This window comes from Plodia interpunctella, chromosome 26 (genome assembly GCF_027563975.2).
Source record: "Plodia interpunctella isolate USDA-ARS_2022_Savannah chromosome 26, ilPloInte3.2, whole genome shotgun sequence".
Lineage (NCBI taxonomy): Eukaryota > Metazoa > Arthropoda > Insecta > Lepidoptera > Pyralidae > Plodia > Plodia interpunctella.
The window spans coordinates 1,315,591-1,340,167 of NC_071319.1; the positions used below are offsets into that span (position 1 = coordinate 1,315,591).

The following is a 24,577-nucleotide window of genomic DNA, read 5'->3' on the forward strand; positions in this document are numbered from 1 at the left end:
CAAGAAGCTAATATGGGTACAAACCGTAAATACCGATTGGAGTTTTCACTTTATTCCTTCAAGATCTAGGTAGGTACGCGATTGGTACGCGTATCCGAACAAGCGTTTTTTTTTTCTTGTTTTTGACAAGCCAACGCTTTTTTTATCTGCGAAACGAAAAGTATTTCATTCCCGTGAAAGAGGAAAGCAAGCGCTCGTATTTTCATTTTATAGTTTTACAGTTTTATTCATATTCCAAAATGGCTAAAAGGAAAAATAAACCATTAATTGATTCAGATTCTAGCAGCGAGTGTTCAGATTTGGATTCGGTAAGCTTTAATATATCAGTTTTTCTTAGGTTAGAACTGTCTAGACTATAAAAATTTCAGTTATTCGCCCGTATTTAGGCCAAGATCAATGTTTCCCTGTTCTAAATTTGTCTAGTGCTCAATAACTGAGGATTTCATTAAAAAATGGGATACAATATTGCAGTTCTTCCTAACGATGTCTTTAAGATTTTGTAAGAAATCTTACAATATTTACTTTTAGCATCGTAAGCTTTACAATGGCTTCTATAGGCATGAGTCATGTAAAACAGGATAAAAACATATTTCTCACGATCTAATATGTTGTTTAATAAATTATTCACTGTAAATACATAGCTTTATTGTCTACTTTGTTGATTTTCCTTTAAATGTAATTGAAATTCGAAATTGCGCACTTTTCATAATGTGTTGTGTTCAGCTAACAAAAATTTGTATGGTGAAAAAGCTGTTGTTATATAAGATAGTACTTTCACTTTTTAGACTAGAATTTTTGAATCATATGATCTTGGTAGTACTTTTTAAACCATATATTTTTAGGTTATTTTATTTTTCACTTTGTTTTTGTTTTTTTTCCCCTTCTATATATTATATTGTCTATGGTCTAAGGCTGTACATAATCTTTTGTAACAGTAAAAATATATTTTAAAAAAGAAGAAAGAGATGCTTATATCACAATCTGAATAAAATTAAAATTATTATTATTATAAGGTATTTTTTACCTTTGTCTAAATTGGTGTCAATAATAATTTAATCATTCATTTCATGCATGGAGACCTATTAACCATGTACACTCATTATTTTACGTATTGTCTACATTTTATAAAATTCAATTATTGAAATTTGTAGTAGACTGATATTTTTCAGCTGAAACCTAAAAATGAGGCTAGGTAGCTTACTTATCTTCAGTTAGACCAAGTTTAGGGGTTATAATCCTAGCTAGACTCTAGTATGCCTTATATATCACACAAACTAACATATTACATGCATGTAACAATAATCATTCAGTCATAATGAGTATATTATTGTTAACACTGGTGTCAGATTTTATTCAAGTCACCAGACAGCTGACATGACTTTTACAACTACTTACCACCAACCAGTGTTAAGTAGTCTCATACACACGAATGAACTAATCTATCCACCAACGTGCAGGTATCCTCACAGTGTTTATAATTGTATTTATTGAATAAAAGACAGATGGGCGAATTTCACGACTGTCTAAACGCGGTGTGTAGCGTTTCATTAGTGTCGCACATTTATTTAATAATATATTTTTTAAATTAAACATAATATTAACGTTGTCCCTGTACTTTACTTATTTATAAAATAGCGATTGATTGATTACTGTATATGGTACAATTTAGTAAACATTAATGACAGCATGCGGCGGCGGCGTTCAAAATGCTCGTGAAATTCACCCAGATACTTGATGCCTTGATCAGGTAGTTTTAATTCATTCATTTTATAATAGTAATTTCGCTGATGTTAATGGGAATATAGTGACACTCTGAATAGTTGGCATTTTAAAATGCATACAAAGTAATATATCATATTCTGCAGCAATTTCTGAACTTGGCCAAAAAGAAAAAAAAAGGTGACTCCCCGCCTCCGTCAAAGTCCAAGGCACAGTCGTCCGACAGCGAGTCTGATTATGACGATGATGATAATAAGAAAAACTGTAAGTATTATACGAATGAAAATGGTGTATCCAGCATAATTACAAAACTATAGTACTAGTGTCAATGAAATTCAGTGCAAGGGTAAATGACGTCGTCGGTCATCGGTCGTCATTTTACGATCGCCCGCCGGGCCAACGTCAGCCCTCTTTAGGAATGTTATTATTGCCTACAGCTGTGAAGGCTATGTATCCTTTAGTCGCTTCATAAGACATCCACGACAGGATATGGAATGGTCCTAATCTAGGGCGTGTACTGCGACCATGGAATATAGGCCGCAATATTGTGTCTATATTCATCGCGTTCGGGTAGCACGGTGGGACGTGTATCAGTAGACGTAAACGGTTGTGACATACAGTTCTGTGCTAGATGGGTGCAAAACAAAGTGCCACAAAAGAATAATACACAATATAACTACAATAAATTTCACAAAACCTATTGTTTTGCAGTTTTTGTTTAGCCAATGAACTTATTTCATTTGAAAATGTTAACAACACAACTAAAATTATGCTGAAAAAATAAAAATAAAAATGACACTGGTTTTCAGGGTGACCTGTGATGTGGTAAAGGACCAACGTGTCTAAAGCACTGCTATAATATTCCAATCAAATAATATCTTATTAAATTTCCTTTCATAACAGCAAAATCTTCATCATCCGGTTCGGATTCAGACAGCGATGCCGGCAGCAATGTGTCCAGCAAGAAGACCTCCAGGAACAACAGTCGCAAGCCCTCAACGGACCACTCGGACGACGGCAAGCGGAGACCGGAGCCACCCAAATCTGATGTCAGGAGGAGTACGGACAGCGCTGGCTCGGGGAAGAAGAAAGATACTTACAGTGAACCGGAGGAAGGTTCGTGGTATTTAACTATTTTTAATATATTTTGGCAGCTGGTAACAGTAGTGGAGGAGGTGCAGTGGTAAACAAAACTGTTTGCTTGTGATCAAAATGTCCCAGGTTCGAATCCTCGAAGCCCATACCACATGAGTTTGAAATGTAATCTGACTGCTGGATCATTGGGGTATCGGAGGTCTATTGCGTATTTGTAATTGGTTTGGCAAAACCTCGCAAAATTTCGCAAAACGTCACATACGGCGAATGTCGTTCACAAAATTATGTTCTAATATGCATAGTAATTATTAGACCTAATGCTAACACATTTTCAAATATGTTTTCATTTGAAAATGTGTTCTATTGTGATTTCAATTATAAATATATTTTCTACTTATTATTTTATACGTAACACAACATAATTTTGAAATGACATTATGTGAAAGTGACATGCGAAATTGAGTTTTTGCTAAAATGACTTTCTGAGAAAATGACAACTTTTTTCGAGATTAGGTACTTTTTCGAAAGTGACGTTCTAAGTGAAAACCAGTTTTGTTACATTTGTTTCAGGCGAGGTGTCGTCGCACTCCTCTGACAATGACTCCATCGACTCTGAGGACGAATTCGATGATGGGTAAGTGTCCCGATGTTTGTCTGTCCGTAATCAAATCTTGCAAGTTAAATTTCACCTTGTCCTACAGAGTTGAAGTTTCCCACGTCGTTTCAGTTTCCATGACAATGCGTTATTATGATAAGCACCACCTGATGGTGCAGCCAGCATCGGCTCCGTACTAGTGAACTCCTAAACGGTTTACATAGTAATACAATCTCAAACTCTACTAACATGTGATGTGAAAAAAACTTGAAGTACCAATTTACTGTCATCTCTAACTCATAAAGAACTACTATGAAAGTTTGGATATGTATGTTTGTTACTCTTTCACGCAAAATCTACTGGACGGATTGTTATGAAATTTGGTACACGGTTAGCTTATAACCTGGAATAACACGAGTACCCTGTATCCCGAGATTCCCACGGGAGCGAAGCCCCGGGTGGAAGCTAGTGTTATATACATTTATATTTGATTTTATACACAATTTTCCCCCCCCAGTTACGACGAGAATTTGATGGGTGACGAAGAAGACAGAAAGCGCTTAGCGGCCATGTCTGAGAAGGAAAGGGAGCAGGAGATCTTTAAGCGTATCGAAAGGAGAGATCTATTGAAAACTAGGTATGTATTTAAACTGTTTATTTTAATATATATTTCCATGTATATAATTTCTAATACTGGAGTCAGATTTCTAGTCGCCTAAAGGCGTCTGACTTGACTCTTGCGACTCGTATTTAATTATATTTCCATGTATATAATTTCTAATACTGGAGTCAGATTTCTAGTCACCTAAAGGCGTCTGACATGACTCTTACGACTCGATATTTTACTATGTATTTCCATGTATACAGGGTTACTGGTATCAAACGCAAAAGCTCCTAAAGACTACTTGGGTACATCAAAACAAGCAACTTTTATTCTACGACTTTTCGTGATTCGTAGTTTTATTTTTTCATAAAAAAATAGGCAATCTAATATGCGAGTCTAGACATCTTAGCTCTATGCAACACATCTATGAATCGAGCATAGAGTTAACATTTTATAGAAACGACATTAAAACTAAAAAAAAATGAAAATTTTTGTATTTACTACGTTTAGACAAAAGTCGTAGAACAAAAGATGTTAGTCTCTATGTACCTTTAGATACCAGTAAACCTGTACAATTTGTAATGCTCGAGTCAGATTTCTAATCGCCCAAAGGCATCATACACGACTCGTTCAGCAGCAAGCGATTGCATTCTCATCGCAGGTGGGAGATCGAACGCAAATTGCGTCTAGCCAAACGTAATGCCGCCGAGAGATCAGCGTCTCCCGGTGAGATAGCGCGGAGAAGGGACGCGAGGAAAAGAAGGAAAGCTATGCGGGACACGAGACAGAAACAGCGGATGTTGGAGAAGAAAGAGTCGGACGATAAGCAGAAGGAGGCGGAGATGGAGAAAGAGGAAACACCACCGAGCCCCGGGGAAATACTCGATGACCAGAAAGACACGGGTATGTGTGTGTTAAATTTAGATTTAATATTTTATTTGTAGAAGTTAGTTTCGTTTAATAATTAAGAATTAAGAAATTTCATTTAATAACTTTTTGCATAAATTACTAAAAATGTGGAATATAATATCAAATTGCTATACTGAAGGTCCCGGGTTCTATCCCCGGTCAGATTAATAGCTCAATAAGTCTCCAACTTTGGGGGCTAAGTTGATCTGTGTGAATTTGCCATGTATTCATTACCTGAGTGTATTAAATTATTTTGTGAAAAATCGACATTTTTTCACATATTTTTCAACATTTTTTCTTTTAACAGTACAACTTTGGGGTTAATTTTTCAAAAAAAAAAACATAGACTACCTATGTCACTCCTGGTTGTTCTGTCTGTCTCTGTGCAAAATTTCATCGAAATCGGTCGATCACTTTTCGAAATTATCCGTTACAAACAAAAATACAAATCTTTTTTCTTTATAATATTAGTGTGGACTAGCGGCCCGTCCCGGCTTCGCTCGAGTGAAAACATAATAAATCATACCCCTAAACCTTCCTCAGGAATCACTCCATCTTAATTGGTGGGAACCGCATGAAAATCCGTCCACTAGTTTTTGAGTTTATCGCGAACAGACAGACAGACGCGGCAGATGACTATGTTTTGTAATATGTGACAATATATCTCCACAGAAGCATCGGAGAGATCGGCTTCGCCTCTATTCGGGGCGAAGACAGAGAGGAAACGCAATGTAGACGACCGAAGGCAAAACGCTATGGCGGCGTTGAGGGCGCAAAGAGACGCCAAAGCTACTAGGGTGGAACACAAACAGAAGAAACAGCAGGAGAAAGACAAGGACAAAGATAAGGATGACGACGATGTGAGTAGAAAAAAAAATTTTTAGTCCATTAAAAAAAATTTTTTTTGTTCACAATTTCCTGCCGGGACAGTCAAAAATGTGCTTTATGCGGCTAGTGATAAGGTTGATATTAGAAACATATAAATAGTAATCGTTTTATAATAAACTATGGGCAATTTTGTAAATAAAAGAAATGAACCTTATGATGTAAGTAATAAGGTTTATATTACAACACTATGGCAGTGTTGAATTCACAAAAGATGATAAAACTAATAAGAGCAGAAAACAAACAGAAGAAACAGCAGGAGAAAGACAAGGACAAAGATAAGGATGATGACGATGTGAGTAGAAAAAATTTTTAGTCTGTTAAAAAAATATATTTTCAAGATTTCTTGTCAGGACAGACAAAAATGTACTTTATGCAGCTAGTTATAAGATTGATATTAGAAACATAAATAGTAATCGTTTTATAATTAACTATGGGCAATTTTGTAAGTAAAAATAAACCTTATTGTGTAAGTAATAAGGTTTATATTATACGCTATGGGCTAGCGTTCAGGACACAAAGAGATGCTAAAGCTACCAAACTGGAAACACAAATAGAACAAACGGCAGGAGAATAATAACAATGACGACTATGTGAGTAGAAAAAAAAAATCAAAAAAAATATCACTACGTCTTGAGAACAGAGATTTTTGTCCAAAATTTCTTGTCAGACTTAGACTTAATCTAGCTTTTGCCCGCGGCTTGGCCCGCGTGATTTCACACGGCAGTAATTATCATTCCGGGATGAGAGGCCCTATCATCCCATTCAAGAAGATTGGTCGAGTAGATAGAGCGTAACAAACTTACTTTCGCATTTATAATATTAGTTAGGGTTAGGCTAGAATACATACTTACTACTAATTTAAAATAAACTTTCTCTTGGTCTATATAATGCTTCACGCTCTATCTGCTCAACCGATCTTCTTGAAATTTTGCATAAATGTAGTGTGAAGTACGGAGAGGGACATACAGACCTTTCCTCCCGGAAAAATTAACGCGGAAAATTAATTAATTATAATTGATAATTTGTACAATTTTGTCAACAGGACGCGGATGCGGAAATAATAGGCGGGACGAGTAAGCAAAGTGTCAAGCTGAAAGCCTCAGATATATACTCAGACGATTCCGGATCAGATTCTGAGGAGAATAAATCCACAGGTACAATACAATGGTATATATGTATGTTGCAGTCTAAACTCTTATCCGGTCAAAACCACTTTTAACCAAGGAAATCAGTCAAACAAGGAGGAGAACAAATCCACATATGAAATTGGTGTTTGGTATAGGAGGAACAAAAAGTCGAATATTTTGTAATATAATATATTTAATAATATTATTTAATCAAAGTAATAACCATTATTATCTATGCGCTTTTGCCATCTCGTAGGTAGTTCATTGATCCCTTTACTAAAAAAAACCATTCGGACGGGAATCAATAAAATCTTTGAAGGCGGTTTGGACTGCCCTATCGGAGTCGAATTTCTTCCCTTGAAGAAGTTATCCAAATTTCGAATAAAAATGGTAATCTGTTGGAGCAAGGTCCGGGGAGTACGGTGGATGTCTTAGACATTCCAATTGAAGCTCCTCTAATTTGGTGGCCGTCTGTTGTGCAGTGTGTGGTCTAGCGTTGTCGTGAAGCAGCAGTAGCGTGGAGCGATTTACCAGCTTCGGTTGTTTAGAAGCTAGCTTTTCCATCATAGTTTGCAATTGCTGACAATCCCGTCAGTCTGTCGTAATCGTCTGGCCAGATTTGAGAAAACTGTAATGAACGACACCGGCACTAGTCCACCAAACGCTTACAAGTAACTTTTTTTTGGGTCAATTTTCGCTTGGGGCACGATTTGACCGGCTGGCCAGGTTCAGCCATTGCGATGAGCGTTTCCGATTATCGTAGAGAATCCACTTTTGATCACAGGTAATGATTTGATTTTGAAAACCCTTCATTATTGTGCCGGTTAAGTAATGTAACGCAGCAGTCGACACGCGTTTTCCGGTTTGCTTCACTCAATTCGTGAGGTACCCACCTTTCAAGTGTCTTAATCTTCCCAATTTGCTTCAAGTGAATTAAAATAGTTTTATCACTAACACCGAAGCCTAAAGCTAACTCGGACGTGGTTTGCGATGGATCCGCTTCCACAATAGCCCTCAATTCTTGATTATCAACTAGGGTCTCCGGCCGTCCATGGGGCTTGTTCTGCAGGTCGAAATTTCCAGAACGAAAACGTTGAAACCAAAAACGCACTGTGTTTTATTTTGCGACACGACCGCCATACACATCATTAACCCTTCGTGCCGTTTCCGCAGCACTGGTGCCACGCTGGAACTCGTACTCGTAAATAACGCGATATTTCAAGTTTTCCATTTTGTAAACTGAGTGACGCAAACAGAAAAATCAGAAGAAAACAAGAACAAATGAATGACGGTTAACGAAACACAAATACATGTGTAAATAGCTGTATAAATTTGAATTTGGAATTCCGAACCAAAGAGGAGAAATTTGTGATTAAAGTGGCCAGTACAAGAAAACGCCAATTTCATATGTAAGGACCTAATATATTATGTATGTTGCAGTCTAAACTCTTATCCGGTCGAAACCACTTTTAACCAAGAAAATCAATCAAACAAAACTACTTTTTACTGATTTCGTTGGGTTTTCTTTTTTATTATGATTGTCATAAAGACTTTTAGCATAGGGGTGTAATAGGTATGTGAGAAAATTGTAAATAGGTACACACTACTCTTCTGCTATCGTATACAGAAACAGGCGTGTATCTTATCTACCTCGTTATTTCATTAAGACGTAAGAGTAAGAAACTCTTATCCAAGGAAATCGGTATAAACTACTTTTGACCGAAAAAGTTGGTCAAAAATTGTTTTGACTGAAAACCTTTAGTCAATAGTTAGTTTTGACTGTAAATTTGTGGTTTTAAAGTACTTTTGACCAAAGGCTCATTTACATTATGCAAGTTTCTTGTATATTCAAGAGCAATAATTGAATGAAATCAATTTGTGCAATAATTGGCTTTAAAAAATTGTAAGCATCTGTTTATATGCAAAAAATGGTACTCAATTATCACATGCAAGTTTTGACAAGAACCAATTGCAAGCGACTTTTGTTTACACCAATACGATTATATTTAGGATACTATCGCTTTCAAGTTTTGACTTTTCTAAACGCAAGCTTGTATGAATATTTACAATTTTTTGACGAGTTGCTACGAGTTTTGCAAGTATTTGTGTCTGCAAATTTTTCAGTAAATTGTTGTACGTTTGAAGAAGGGTGTGCCTGAAGTTTATACCATTGTGTAGACTTATATTATTGTGCATAAAATCAAAATCAAATCATTTATTCAGAAATTAGGCCTTCACAGGCACTTTTTCACGTCATATCTAAATTAAATTATGTTTACCAAAGCTAGAAACTACTAGCATTTCGGAACGACCACTGCTGAGAAGAAATGCCGAAAGAAACTCATTCAAACAGTGTTGGTCCCTATTATGCCAGAAGGGCTTACCATCTTTTAAATATAAATTTATGTATAATTTTTTATTCATAATGTAAATGAGCCTTTATACCCTTTTACCCTACTATTGGCTGAAACATTTATATGTATATAATATGTATATATGACTAGGATTGAGACCTTTCGGTTCACAGGCGTATTAACAATTACACCACCGGTGCTGACGTGAAAATTTTTTGTGAAGATCTAATGTTTTTATGTATATATTTATTTAATTACTAGATATTGCCCGGGGCTTCGCTCCCGTGGAAATTTTGAGATAAAATATAGCCTATAGCAACTTAGATAATGTACCTTTGTAATGGTGAAAGAATTTTCGTAATCGGTTCGGTAGTTTCGGAGATTGCCCGCCTCAAACATACAAACTCACAAACGGTTTTACCTCATTATTATAATAGTATAAATTTATTCATTCATTCAGGTCGCCGCAGCTCGACCAGTTCCTCGTCGTCAGACGGAGAAGAGGAGAAGAAGAAGCGAGACAGCAGACGCAGCGAAGAAGTTGAAGTGAGATACGCGGACTCGAGGGAACAGATCAACAAACTTAGATTAAGCAGGTCAGTTGGTTTCAGGTTGTTTTTAACCCCCCCGACGAAAAAAGAGCGGTGTTGTAAGTTTGACCGCTAAGTTAAGTTACCTTTATATTACCGTATAAGACCGTTAAATGTGTTATATAGCATTTTTTGACCTCGGTGGCGCAGTGGTAAGGTTCTTGCCACTGGACCGGGAGGTCCCGGGTTCGATCCCCGGTCGGGTCATGGTGGAAAATGATCTTTTTCTGATTGGCCCGGGTCTTGGATGTTTATCTATATATGTATATGTTATAAAATATATACAATACGTTATAAAATATATATAATACATAACACAAGTTTCAAACTTAGTTTGGGGCTATCTCTATCTGTGTGATTTGTCCTAATATAATTATTTATTTATTTATCTCTTGGAAAACGATGTTTCCCAATATTCCGGCACCCGAATATGCTACATTGTTGTACATTTTCACAAACGTATGCTTACAAAATGAAAGGATTAATAAAGTCTCCAAAATTAACGTTCTCATCAACTTGGCAAAAGGCGGCAAAGCTTTTGTTTACCAACCATACAGTGCTGCACTCTGTCGGGATAAATGCGCAGTAATACTATAAATATAATATACACACTCGATATGAACGAACGAATGAATGAATGAACGATTTTTCAGGTTTAAATTAGAACGCCTGGTCCACCTCCCGTTCTTCGCTCGAGTGGTCACTGGCTGCTTTGTGAGAATCGGCATCGGGAACAACAACGGCAATCCCGTTTACAGGGTGAGTTGCAAACTACTAGCTTCTGCCCGCGACTGCGTCCGCGTGCGCGAATATCTAGTGGGTTTGACGCTAAATGTGCATAATATTTTATATGTTTTCTTTATGCAATAAAGTGATAACAAATAAAACTAAAAAAAAAACGTTTGAATTTGTTATCATGTTATCACTAGTGTTCGCCGCGAACTTAGACCTCGTGAACACAATATTTTTTTTACAAAATTGTGAATATTTCAAAAATTGAAAGGGGTAAAAAACTTTTATATGAAAGTTCTACACCGTTAAAGTTAGTCACTTGAAAATTTGGATTTTAGTTGTTTACTTATTTTAATAGTTTCAAATTTTTCTGAAAATTAACCCTCAACCCCTTCAATTGTGAAAGATTGTATGGAACTTAATACAAAATTTTAAAAAAAGGTGAAAATTGGTAAACATAACTCTTCATCATTTTTCTAAAAGAATGACCGAGATTTTACTATGAAATTCACGCGGGCGAAGCCGCAGGCAAAATCTAGTTACCTATATTTTTTTTTTATTACAGGTGGCAGAAATAATAGACGTTTATGAAACGGCGAAAGTGTACAATTTGGGGAACACAAGGACGAATAAGGGGTTGAAACTGCGGCACGGAACCCAGGACAGGGTGTTCAGATTGGAGTTTGTTAGCAATCAGGTATGTATTTATTTTTTAAGTCTTTAGGTCTTTCGCTTGCTCGATCAATAACATTCGAAATTTTGTATTCAATTCAGGATGATATAAATCAGTTATTGACGTCAAAAAATTATTTAAACTAAGTCTACTGCCGGCTTCCAAAGCGCAGGTGAAGAAGAAGCGGCGCAACAAACTTCACCGCAGCCTTTTCTTCAAAGATAATTAACAAATGTCTTATACATATATTAAAAACTATAATCACGAATTTAAATTATTTTAATTTTTTTTTCCTTATTTAAAATGACAAAATTTTTTAATATAAATAATGGAAAAACGAAAATTTTATATTTTCAATAAAATTATAGAAAGCTAGATGTTGCCCGGGGCTTCGCTCCCGTGGGAATTTTGAGATAAAATATAGCCTATAGCAATCTTGGATAATGTACCTTTCCAATGGCGAAAGAATGTTTGAAATCGGTTCGGTAGTTTCGGAGATTACCCGCCTCAAACATACAAACTCACAAACGGTTACCTCTTTATAATAATAGTATAAGATTGGCAAAATGTATATAGGTATATATAAAACTTAAATGTACAAAACATACGTGATCATACAGATGGATAGATATGACAAAATCCCTCTCTCCGCGCAGGAATTTACGGACGGCGAGTTCCAGAAGTGGAACAAGGCGATCAAGGACGCGAACAAGAAACCACCCACAATGGACTTTGTCAGGTCAAAGATACAGGAAGTTAAAGAAGCGCTCATGTATGAGTTTAAGGTAAGTACACACAAATTTTGATGAAATTTAGTGTTTAAGTAGCTGTTATTTTGGTTTTAACACGTAATAATTTAAGTATAGTAACTAAGTTTGTTTGTTACCACTTCACGCACTATCTACTCGACCAATCTTCTTGAAATTTTGCATACATGTAGTTTGAAGTACGGGGAAGGACGTAGGGTACCTTTCATCCTCGAATAAATAACAGTGAAAACATGCGGGCTAAGCTAATTCAAATCAAATCAAAATCAAATCATTTATTCAGAAATTAGGCCTTCACAGGCACTTTTTCACGTCATATTCTAAATTAAATGATGTTTACCAAAGCTAACGGAACGACCACTGCTGAGAAGAAATGCCGAAAGAAACTCATTCAAACAGTGTTGGTCCCTATTATGCCAGAAGTGCTTACCATTTTTTAAATATAAATTCTCAAATCCATACTAATATTCTAAAGAGGAAAGATTTATATTTTTGTTTGTAATGAATTAACTCAAAAACTAGTAGATTTTGATGAAACTTTGGCGCAGATACAGGCGAAACGTTCGGGAGGGACATAGGCATAGGCTTTTTATTATGGTTTTACCCGAGCGAAGCCGGGGCGAGCCACTAAATACACTGGCAAATCACACTAAGATTGAGCTGGCCCCAAAGTAAGTTCGAGACTTGTGTTATGTGATACTAACTCAACGATACTATATTCTATAACAAATACACATATTTCAGGAGGAGGACATAGAGAAGATTGTAGCGGAGAAGGAGAGGTTCAGATCTCACCCCACCAACTACGCGATGAAGAAGACGCAGCTGATGAAGGAAAGGGACGTCGCACAGTTGCGGTAAACATCTGTGGCCATTAATCACTGTGTATTTATTTATTCGTGTTCATATATAATTCAATTATTCACTTCTTTATTTATTCATCTATTCATTTATTTACTAGCTGCGCCCCAGGGCTTCGCTCCCGTGGGAATTTCGGGATAAAAGTACCCTGTGTTATTCCAGGTTATATATACTACCAAACTTTGGCATTTATAATATTAGTACGGTTTTTTGTTCACAATGACATTTGAAAGAAGTATGTATTTATTTTATTTATATATTTGTGTAGCTCGTGGAATGTAACCAATACGTATATTATTCCCATTTGGATTTATCGTACAATAGATTTCCGTCGGCCATTTTGTCGTTTTGATTAAACGTTACGTATCATAACAGCGGCGATGACGAACTGGTGTTAGATTTGAACGCGAAAATACAAGAACTTGAGGAGAGGGCGAACCATTTGGACAAGACGAGAACCTCGTCCATACAGAGCATATCGTACATCAACAACAGGAACCGGAAACTCAACGTGGAGACCGCGGAGAAGGCCATTTTGGAAGAGGTATGTACCTACCTATTAAAATTTATACAGTTTTCACTTGATTGATACGAAACTAGTTGTTCGCGTTTAACACAATAAGTTTTGATAGGTGTCTAACTAGATATATACCATAAATTTTTAATTATGCAAAAAAAATTAATGAGTCTATCAGTACCTATTACTGATAATATGTGCATAGTCAAAATATAAAAAATCTAAATCCAAAAATCTATAATAATTGGTTATAATACCTGAGTGAGCCACCTGACTGCTACGCTTCATAGTAAAGGTAGGTTCAGTGCTGCGGTTCACACAAAGTCGATTTTCATTGATAAATTCTGGCAATTCTTTTTTATTTATTAATTTTTTACAACACGATAACTAATTAATGAATTGGAATAATTGGAGTTTCAAACTCAAACTACGTTCATAAATTCATTGATATTTTGGGATAAACGCAAACCTCAATCACTTTGGTGATAAACGATAATATTAATTTTTGATTACTCAAATGTATTGAAGCTGTTGTGTAATGAAGCCTTTAATTTTTTTGCCATAATGAAAAATGTAGATATTTGTTGTGATTTGTTTAACATTTGCATGCTCTGCGCAAGTCAGATTTATATACTAAAGCGAGCAAGTCAAAGCACAATGAGTTCTCACAAAGTTGTGACTATTTCAAAAACTACTTAAATTCCATTGACAGGTCCTACATACCTTTTAAATTTCATCCAAAATCAGACCGACGCGGGTCGAAATTTATCGCGTTACAAACATACGAACAATTTATTTTTGCCCCAAGTAGAATGTTAGTTGTTAGTTAACATACATACACATAATATAACATACATGTGATAGTAAGTTTGTTCGTTACCTCTACACTATATACTCAAATTCCTTGAAATTTAGCATACATGTAGTTTGAAGTGTGGTGAAGGGCATAGGGCACCTTTCATCCCGTAAAAATAGCTGTTCCTGGGCTTAAACTACTTGCATATTAACATAAAACAGCGTCTAAATAAATAACCTAATATGGGTCTCGAAAACTGTTTACAGAGTTGTTTTATTTTCAATATTTGACGGAATTGAAAAAAATATATTGGAAACATTGACGCTTGACGAATCAAAACAAATTTCAGACTCGATTGTTTTTTTTTTTACAACATAAGTTATAAATTTTGGAAATTTTCCATACATTTTTTTCTATAGGGACACCTTGTGCGACGTCGCCATCTGGTTAATGAAATAATTGTATGTTGGCAGGTGAAAGCCATGAAAGGCAAGAAGACAGACGACCCATTCACTCGGAGACACACCAAGCCCGTTATGAACTTTAAATCTCATCAGGGCAACAGGAGTCAGGTAATTATATATTTCTACTAAAAAGTATTTATATTTATTTTAATTATGTTTCCAAATGTTACATATCAGACTAATGTATAATATTCCTGCATGCAATTTACATTAACGACGATTTTTGACGACCTCGGTGGCGCATTGGTAAAGTTCTTGCCACTGAACCGAGAGGTCCCGGGTTCGGTCCCCGGTCGGGTCATGATGGAAAACGATCTTTTTCTGATTGGCCCGGGTCTTGGATGTTTATCTATATATGTACTTGTTATAAAATATAGTATCGTTGAGTTAGTATCCCATAACACAAGTCTCGAACTTACTTTGGGGCTAGCTCAATCTGTGTGATTTGTCCTAATATATTTATTTATTTATTTATTTACATTATAATCTAGTTTTCACGTGCCAAATGGAAACAATTTTACATTAAGTACGTAAACTTTACATATGATATAAATAGATCTAGTATATTATTATAGTCCAAAACACTAGTGTCTAAACTAGGCCGAACCTGTGTCTTAGATATTCTTCTTCATGGTCGTATTCCTCATGGCTGAGGGTCGTGGTTGTTACGTGGAATGAAACACACACAACAACTTTCTTGGCATTATTAATGGAGTGGTTTGCCATTGCCTTCTCCATCGTAGATACCTATTAGGGCCTTCCTTTTGCGTTAAAACCTGCGTTTTTGCGACAAAATTGACGTCTTTGAACAAATTATCAATCTTGTTATGGTAAAATTTATTTTTAGAAAATGGACTTTCCAAGCAAACTTAAATCTTCGTATTTAGATCCAGCTGCATTGTCACAATCTTTTATTATTATTTTTTTTTGTTCGGTTAATTATATATATATAATAGGGACCAACACTGTTTGAATGAGTTTCTTTCGGCATTTCTTCTCAGCAGTGGTCGTTCCGAAATGCTAGTAGTTTGTAGTTTTGGTGAACATCATTTAATTTAGAATATGACGTGAAAAAGTGCCCGTGAAGGGCTAATTTCTGAATAAATGATTTGATTTTGATTTTATCATAATGATCCTAAATATATGTATTTTATCTAGATTATACATATTATTTACAATTCTCTGATCTTGTCGTTGATATCATATGATTTTATTTCAGGAGCTGTTGAGGAACGAAGCGGAACAAGAGGAGTTGGAGAAACAACAGCAGCAAGAGGACAGAGAGGAGAAGGAGAGGCAGGAGAAAGAGAGATTGGTATGTTGTGTTGATAGTTTTTGTGTTAAACTGATTATTTTATACTAGACTAGCCGCCAGTACCGGCTTCGATCGGGTAAAACATAATAAATTGTATAAATATATATATATATATATATATAAACTTTCCTTTGGAATCACGCTATCTAATGATGAAAACCGCATACCGTTTCTGAGTTTATAGCAAACAGTCAGAGGACTTTGTTTTATAATATGTAAGGATGTTGCCCAGGGCTTCGCTCCCGTGGGAATTTTGAGATAAAATATAGGCTATAGCAATCTAGGATAATGTACCGATTCCGCTTTGCATTCGAAAAGGGACGAAGCCATAGTGGAGCCGCTTCGAATAATATAGTAAGAGTCTATTTCACCACTTTCTGATAACATATCATCATTTTAATCTGACAAATAAACTAACTGATAGATAAATTTGTCTCGATGTGATTTAAAATGTCATTGCGAGAGTACTTATTGTCGATTTTTGTTGAAAATGTTAGTTCAAACCTATACATTCTGATGTAAAATAGTAATTTAAGCGACTTTTCGTGATTCGTAGTTTTTTTTTTTTTTCATAAAAAAAAATACATTTTAATTTGCGATTCTACACATCTTAACTCTATGTAATAGCCAAGCAACACGAGACAGCACAGTAGCGTTGTGTATCGGAATCGAACATACAGTTAACGTTTTATATATATGTATTTATTACGTTTAGACAAATGTAGTGGAACAAAAGATGTTAGTTTCTATATACCTCACGCGCCTTTGGGAGGTTATGCATTAGATACCAGTAACCCTGTATATATAATGTTTGTCTGTTTGTTTTAGCACCAACAAGAGTCGGACAAGACGAGACCTCCAAAACCTAGTTCGACTGACACGGCCAGTTTATATTCTCTGCACGACTTCGATATCAACATCGAATTGGACTTGCCTGTGGCCAGTGAGTGTTTTAGTTATTCCCTATTTGACCACACTTAGCCGACCGCTGTGATTAATCCTATTATTATAAATGTGAAAGTAAGTTTGTTACCTCTTCAGACGTTATCTACGTTTGACCTCCGGACCTCTAACGAGAGTAGACGTGCCTAAGACATTATTTCTTTTTTTCTAAATTATATTTGAGAATTTAACTAATCACAAATTCGTTCGTAAAAATAGGAGTACATAAGTTACTTGAAGCACAATATGAACAGTGTGTGACACCGTCTTACGAGCAAGAGCGAAAAAGGACTACATTTACTACGTGGGTGCGGTGAGATAGACATATTTCTCTTGTTGTTCCACTGGCCGGCAGGTCTTCTTACAGTGGACGGAAAGCTCCGTTGTACCAACTCGTCGATCGATGCCCAGTACAGTTGACCCCTCATCGCATACGCAGCAACTATACGCATTATTGAACTAGCTTATCGGTGGAATCTTGTGTTGTGATCTCTGTGGATATATGTGAGCCTGGTACAGTATAATATTCACCTGTGCAACTTATCGTCATCAACGGTCGGTGGGATTTTCTATCTGACTGATTTAATATTTACGTGGAGCTGTTTTTATCTGCCAATATTGTACATAATGTCTGTCAAACGTTCGCCGCCGCCGTCGTCTCATCTCTTACCTATTATTGATAAATCCAACATTGAGCATTATAACTCTGATTCAGCCCTAAACTCCACAATCCATTCTAACACCGAGGAGAACTATTTTAATGTTACGAAACGTCACAAACGCACTTTTGACGATGTAACAGTGGCTGATCCGTTGTCAAAAGCCCCCGATACATGCATGATGGAACTGCTCGAGGCCAAATTTGAAGCTATTTCTAACACATTACTTACCATAGTAAATCAAAATCTAGAGAATCAAAAAATTATTAAAAATATGTCCGATAAGCAGGACGAATTATATTCAAAAATTAACCTTTTGGAACGAGAAAACAATACATTTAGAAATCGTATCTCTAGCTTAGAAGAGAAGTTGGAAATCCTTCAAGCTGTTTCATTGAGGGGCTCGCTCGAAATCCGCAATATACCTAAGCAAAAAGATGAAAACAAGGAGTCCCTTATCAGAATGGTTAAGGACATCTCTGTCACCGTGGGTATGGAAAAGCCTCTTTTAGATACAGAGTTCAATAATATCCACAGGACGAAGTCAGAAGCTATCGTAGTGGATCTTACGACAGCCCTTAGGAAGGAGTCCCTTGTCTCATGCTTTAAGTCCTTCAACAAAGCTAAGAGACAACAAAAGGAACAGACTCTCAATTCGGAACATCTTCGTCTACCAGGACCTACACAGACTGTCTACCTATCTGAGTCATTGACATCTAAAACAAGACACCTTTTTTTCTTGGCACGTGAAAACGTTCGCAACAAGAAACTTGCTGTGGCCTGGACCTCCCACGGGAAACTATATGTCAAAAAAGAGGATGCTGGTAAACCAGCTATCATAAAGGATGAATCCGACCTCTTAGCTGTCACTGGTACCTTGTGACTAGTCTCCATCCCCACGCCTCGTCTGCTTAACGGGCGTGTGTTACATGTTCAACTGTTTTTATACTTTTCTTATTTTATTTTATTTTTTATTCTTAAGTATTTCTGTAATTACAAACTCGATTACATACAAGACACACACCTCTCAAACTCACACTTTATAAATGATTTTCACTTAACATTTCTCAAGAACTTATCTCTATTTTATGTCGCCGTATGCGTGTCGCGAGCCTCTGTCGGCCAAGTCCTGGGTTATAATTTCAATAAACGTATAAATATTTTTATTGTTGTTCTGCTGAGTGAGAGAAACTCCTTTGGTTTCTCTCGTTCGGTGAAATATGGATAACGATACCATGAATACTATTAGCCTAGGACTGGATTCGATATCGGTTGCTGACGCGTATATGTGTGACATAGATAACATTAATCATCATGTTCAAAAATATAATAACTCAGCTCTTAAGCTTATTTGTCAGAATATTAGAAGCATTAATCACAATTTCAATAGTTTCATTACTCTTTTGAATAGATCTGCTACCAGTTGGGATTTTATAGTTATGACGGAGTGCTGGCTTAATTCACTTAAATCATTTGAAGACTTCGATGGCTATAATTATATTGCAACTACTAGAAATCACACCCAAAACGAAGGTGTAGTTGTCTATTATAAGAAACAAATTAACTTAACACACGAAGAGCCACCGCTAGTATACGCTAATTGTATAGTAGTTAAACCTAATCAGTATACCTGTATTGTTGCCATTTATAGACCTCCGCAATTCACCAATGTTTCCGAATTCTTGTTATCGTTAAATAATCTCTTATGTAAACTTTCCTCTTTCAGAAATATAATCCTTTGTGGTGATATAAACATAGACATTAAACCTTGTTCCGTTGATAAATATTCTAACGATTATCTGGATATACTGGCTAGCCATTCTCTTTTGCCATGTCACACTCTTATCACTCGCCCTCTCTCAGGCACGTGCCTTGATCACATGATGATTAAAACTAAATCAGATGCTACCTGTCTTGTTTTTGAAACTTCTATCACGGATCACGAGTGTGTTGGTTTATATATGAATATACATAATAAAATAAACTATTCACAAAATACTGGACATCGGATAGACTACAATGGGTTGGATAGAACCATAAGTAACACAGATTTTCAACAAATTCTTGAAATTTATAATGTTAATGATGCTGCAGATTGTTTTATAACTCAATTGAACTCTGCAATTAAAGCTCACACTCGGTCTGGTAAAATTCCTAGACGTAAATTGATCGTTAAACCATGGATAACTAAGGGGCTATTGAGATCTATGAAAAATAGGGATAATTTGCATTAAAAACTAAAAAGAGAACCTGACAATGACATCCTGAGATTAACTTTCAAAAGGTACCGAAACTTCTGCAATGCACTTCTTAAAAAAGTCAAAAGGAGTTACGAGAAGCAAGAACTTTATAAAGCTAAGGGTAATAAAAAGCAACTTTGGGGTGTCATTAAATCAATAGGAGGTATTAAAAAATCTTGTGACCACTCTCCTAATCTCATCTCTTCGGAAAATCCAATCGATAGTATTAATCAAGTTAATGAACATTTCGCTAACGTTGGCAAGAAACTAGCTGAGAAGGTGCCATTACTACATAACACTAATAGCAGAGCAAATAACATGTCCTTTTCACCACCTCCCATTCACTCATGTGTTTTTTTCCCTACTGACGTGGATGAAGTTACACAAATAATAAGAAACCTAAAAGACGCATGCGCTGTAGGAATTGACCAGATTTCTGGATACATACTCAAAAGGTATATTGATGTTTTTGCAAGCCTGATAACCCATATCTGTAATCTGGCACTCTCAACTGGGACATTCCCTGAGGCATTCAAGGTGGCACTAATAAAACCAATTCATAAGGCTGGGGAAAGAGACTGTGTTGATAATTATAGACCTATCTCTATTTTAACCGTTTTATCAAAAATACTCGAAAAAGTCATGAATAAACGCCTTTTACATTTCCTACGAAAACATAATCTAATTTCAAAATCGCAATACGGCTTCCAAGCGGGGTTATCTACTGATAACGCTGTACATGACCTTGTTAATTTAATAATAAAAAGTCTTGACAGTAATTTAAAGTCACTTACAATGTTTATTGATCTAGCTAAAGCTTTCGACACAGTTTCTATTCCCCTCCTGTTGACCAAACTAGAACAGATGGGAGTTAGAGGTCTAGCGTTAAAACTATTCTCTAGCTACCTAACAAACAGAAAGCAGCGTGTTAAGATAGGCCAGTGGATCAGTGATGAACTACCTGTAACTTATGGGGTCCCCCAGGGCAGCGTCCTTGGCCCCACGCTGTTTCTAGTTTATATTAATGGTCTGTGCGATTTGCAATTACCTGGCTGTCAAATTTTAACGTACGCCGATGATACAGCTCTCTTTTTTAGTGGTTCTTCGTGGCAGGATGTTTTTACTAAAGCCCAAAATGGATTTGATGCTGTATGTTCGTGGCTACAGGCTAATTCGTTGACTACTAACGTCAGTAAAACCAAACTCTTAACCCATGCACTTAGAACTGATTTCCTCCCCCACGATTCATACACCATCAAAGCCCATTCGTGTGCTGGTATATCACCTTCGTGTTGCTGTCCGGCGATAGAGAGAGCTTGTGGCATCAAATACTTAGGCGTTATCGTTGATCGGACACTTAATTTTAAACCGCATATAGACATCCTTGTTGGCAGGCTGCGTAAACTGGTTTATGTATTTAGGAATCTGCGACGCGTAGCTGACTTCAAAACAGTTCGAATGGTTTATTATGCTCTTTGCCAGTCTATAATAGAATATTGTATTAAATCATGGGGTGGTGCCGCTAAATGTCATATCCTTGAATTAGAGAGAACACAACGGTTGCTTCTTAAGGTTGGACTCGGTTTACCCTACCTGTATCCTACTGTAGAACTTTACAGGAAGTGGGATGTTTTGACCGTTAGACAAACTTTCATTCTCCAAATTATTCTTCTGCAACACTCCCAACTAGTGTTTAATCGAGACCTTTTGAACCGCCGTAGAGCAGACATTGTGTGTCAAAACCAAGCTTTCCGTACCATTCGTATGCATAACTTCTTTCCTTTTCTTGGCCCATTTCTCTATAACCATCTTAATAAAACTCTAACCATCTACCCATTGCCAAAATACAGTTGTAAGGGTACTGTATCCAACTATTTAAAAACCCTTAATTATGATGACACTGAAAAGCTTCTTACTCCATTAAAATAATATACTGACTGATCTTCAATTTAATTCCAAATTGTAACTCAATGTTTTCGTTTTTCTGTACTGCAAAGATCTAAAGTTTGAACATATAGTTATACATTAATTTATTTTATTCATTTATTTCATCTATTTATTCAGCTATTTACTACACTCAACATTATTATTATTATTTTTACCACTACATCCACGAAATACACCCCGTCCGCACACTCACACTCACACACACACACACACACAACACTACTCCTCGTTCTTATATAACCGAGTTTGTAACAAAGTAACTTAAAATATTTTCTTTGTTTAAGTAAGTTTTGATTCTCATATGTTCTGGCACATCAACAAGTCAATCATTATCCAAACTAGCATACTTTAGTTTTCTACTCGAACTTTGTGTGTTTCTTGGTGATCTGTAATACAAGTTTCTTTGAAACTTATCTCGGACACCATTCTCTCACAATTTCTAGCATTAAGGAAACTGTTCTTAGTTTTAAGGATAATACCTCTTGTAAAAATTGTGTGAGATGAATAAAGATATTATATTATATTATATTATTATTATTATCTACATAACCAATTTTATATTTTTAATAATGATGTAAATTCGTCCTCCTAATTTTTAATATATGTATATAAGACCTATATTTGTTAATTGACGTCCTTGGAGAAAAGGCTGCGGTGAAGTTTGTTGCGCCGCTTCTTCTTCACATGCGCTTTGGAAGCCGGCAGTAGACTTAGTTTAAGTAATTTTTTTGACGTCAATAAGTGATGTATATCATCCTAAATTGAATAAAGAATTTTGAATTTGAATTTGAATGTATACTCAAAATTGCATACATGTTTGAACGGAGGAAAGTCAGAGTTAAAAAAGCTAGTTTTCTTATAAAACATTCATTTTACGACTTCTGTAGCTTAATTGTTATCATGCCCTGCGACATTGGAGGTTCCGGGTTCGATTCCCGGTCAAATCAACATGGAAAATGATTTTCAGATTGGATGTTTGTCTATATATGTATATGTTATAGAATATAGTATTGAGTTAGTAACCCATAATACAAGTCTCGAACTTACTTTGGGGGCTAACTTGATCTGTGTGATTTAAAAAAAAAAGCCTTACTCCAATAAGCCTATCATACAGCTATAGGTGTTTCAACTCTTGGCTCTGTCAGCCCCGCAATTCGTACAGACGTGTTACTGAATCTGTACAAAATCTATCTTTACAGAAGCGGTGTCGTCTCAACCGAAGCAGTTAACAACAAAAGTAAAAGAGACTGGACCAAAACGTTCGCTCAATCTCGAAGAATACAAGAAGCGACACGGGCTCATATGAGTGATGGTGTGTTTAGTGATATGTGTTTAGTGCAGTACAGTGATGGATTAGTCAAGTGGATTGAAACTAATGTGCTGGGTGGTATAAACAACCCTGACTGTGATTGCGGTATTGTGGTGAAAAAGGTAATTTTTGAATTATCAGGCGCCATTTTGTATTCGTATGGTAATACGCTGAATGCTGTGAGCAATGCTTAAAAAAGGAAAAATTACGTTCACAATTTGATCACACACCATAATTTAATAATCTAATAATGTTTTTTTTATTAAACATTCGTTTTTTCTTAGTAAAGTGACCAATAAACAATAATGTGGTCAAATAGTGATTGTATTTTTTGTCGTGTTTTACTATTTAAACACACTAGTTATCTCGATGTGGTCTAATAGCGAATAACCCATACAATGATTGATTAACTGTGTCTCTGCGTAAAAAATATATTATGAAAATCTAAACAAACTTTAAAGCTATTATATATAATAGTTCTTACTACCATGCTAAAAAATAAGCTGACGCCTTATTGCTCTCTAACAAAAATGGTACGCGGGGCTGAGGCAGATGGGTGGGAAGTCTCCACCATGGTTCCGGCCCCAACTCCGGCTTTCCGAACAAGAAGCAAAATAAGCTTCGGCCCTTTTAGTGACGGTCTGTGCACCTTTCAATGTAGCTGTGCACAATTACCTGTATGTGTTTGTAGAAACCGTAAAGCTTTTCAAATAAAATATACAGGGTTACTGGTATCAAACGCAAAACCTCCTAAAGACTACTTGGGTACATCAAAACAAGCAACTTTTATTCTACGACTTTTCGTGATTCGTAGTTTTATTATTCATATTAAAAAAATACAATCTGATTTGCGATTCTACAACATCTTAACCAATAATAGCCATAAGCCAAGCAACACGAGACAGCACAGTAGCATTATGTAGCGGAATCGAACATAGAGTTAATGTTTTATAGAAACGACATTCAAACAAAAAAAAAAGGAAAATTTTTGTGTTTATTATGTTTGACGTAGAACAAAAGATGTTAGTCTCTATGTACCTTATGCGCCTTTGGATGGAGGTTATGCGTTAGATACCAGTAACCCTGTATATATACTTAAAAGGTCTTAAAATTGAAGAGTATTATACTAGGAATAGAAAATCGAAGACAAAACAAGGTTGATGTGTTTAGGGGTACCAATGGACATGGCAAATGACAGAACGAAATTGAGGGGATACCTAGGTCAAGAATATCACGTCTAGATCCCGTATGGGGTAGACAGAGCCAAGATTAATGAACAATAGTGTACAAAACGGTTACAATTTGAAACTTGCAAGCTGATTTTTTATCATGTCAGTATTCTCTCTCTCAGGATGTGACTCCGCGAAGCCAAAAAGAAAAGCCAAGATAATTGAAAATATCTTTAAAATTTTGAAGATTCTTTTGCTTGATGTCAACCCTTCTTTGGAATGCTATTGTTGTCTATCAGCCAAGG

The 24,577-nt window shown here is 36.0% G+C and overlaps 2 protein-coding genes across 2 annotated transcripts in view; one reads left to right on the forward strand and one right to left on the reverse strand.

Annotated features, from left to right (window-relative positions):
- The window catches only part of LOC128681236 (ecdysone oxidase-like), a 187,499-nt gene that overhangs the window by 17,465 nt on the left and 145,457 nt on the right, over positions 1–24,577 (reverse strand). The gene's annotated exons all lie outside the window — the stretch shown is intronic.
- On the forward strand, positions 131–24,483 carry Rtf1. Its single transcript, XM_053764991.2, has 18 exons — positions 131–308; positions 1,866–1,983; positions 2,623–2,835; positions 3,385–3,448; positions 3,927–4,046; positions 4,675–4,916; positions 5,595–5,782; positions 6,853–6,964; positions 9,752–9,887; positions 10,535–10,640; positions 11,179–11,310; positions 11,943–12,071; positions 12,798–12,910; positions 13,290–13,458; positions 14,701–14,799; positions 15,911–16,006; positions 16,835–16,949; positions 22,994–24,483. The coding sequence occupies exons 1-18, from the start codon at positions 240–242 to the stop codon at positions 23,098–23,100; spliced, it is 2,328 nt and encodes a 775-aa protein (XP_053620966.1). The 5' UTR covers positions 131–239; the 3' UTR covers positions 23,101–24,483.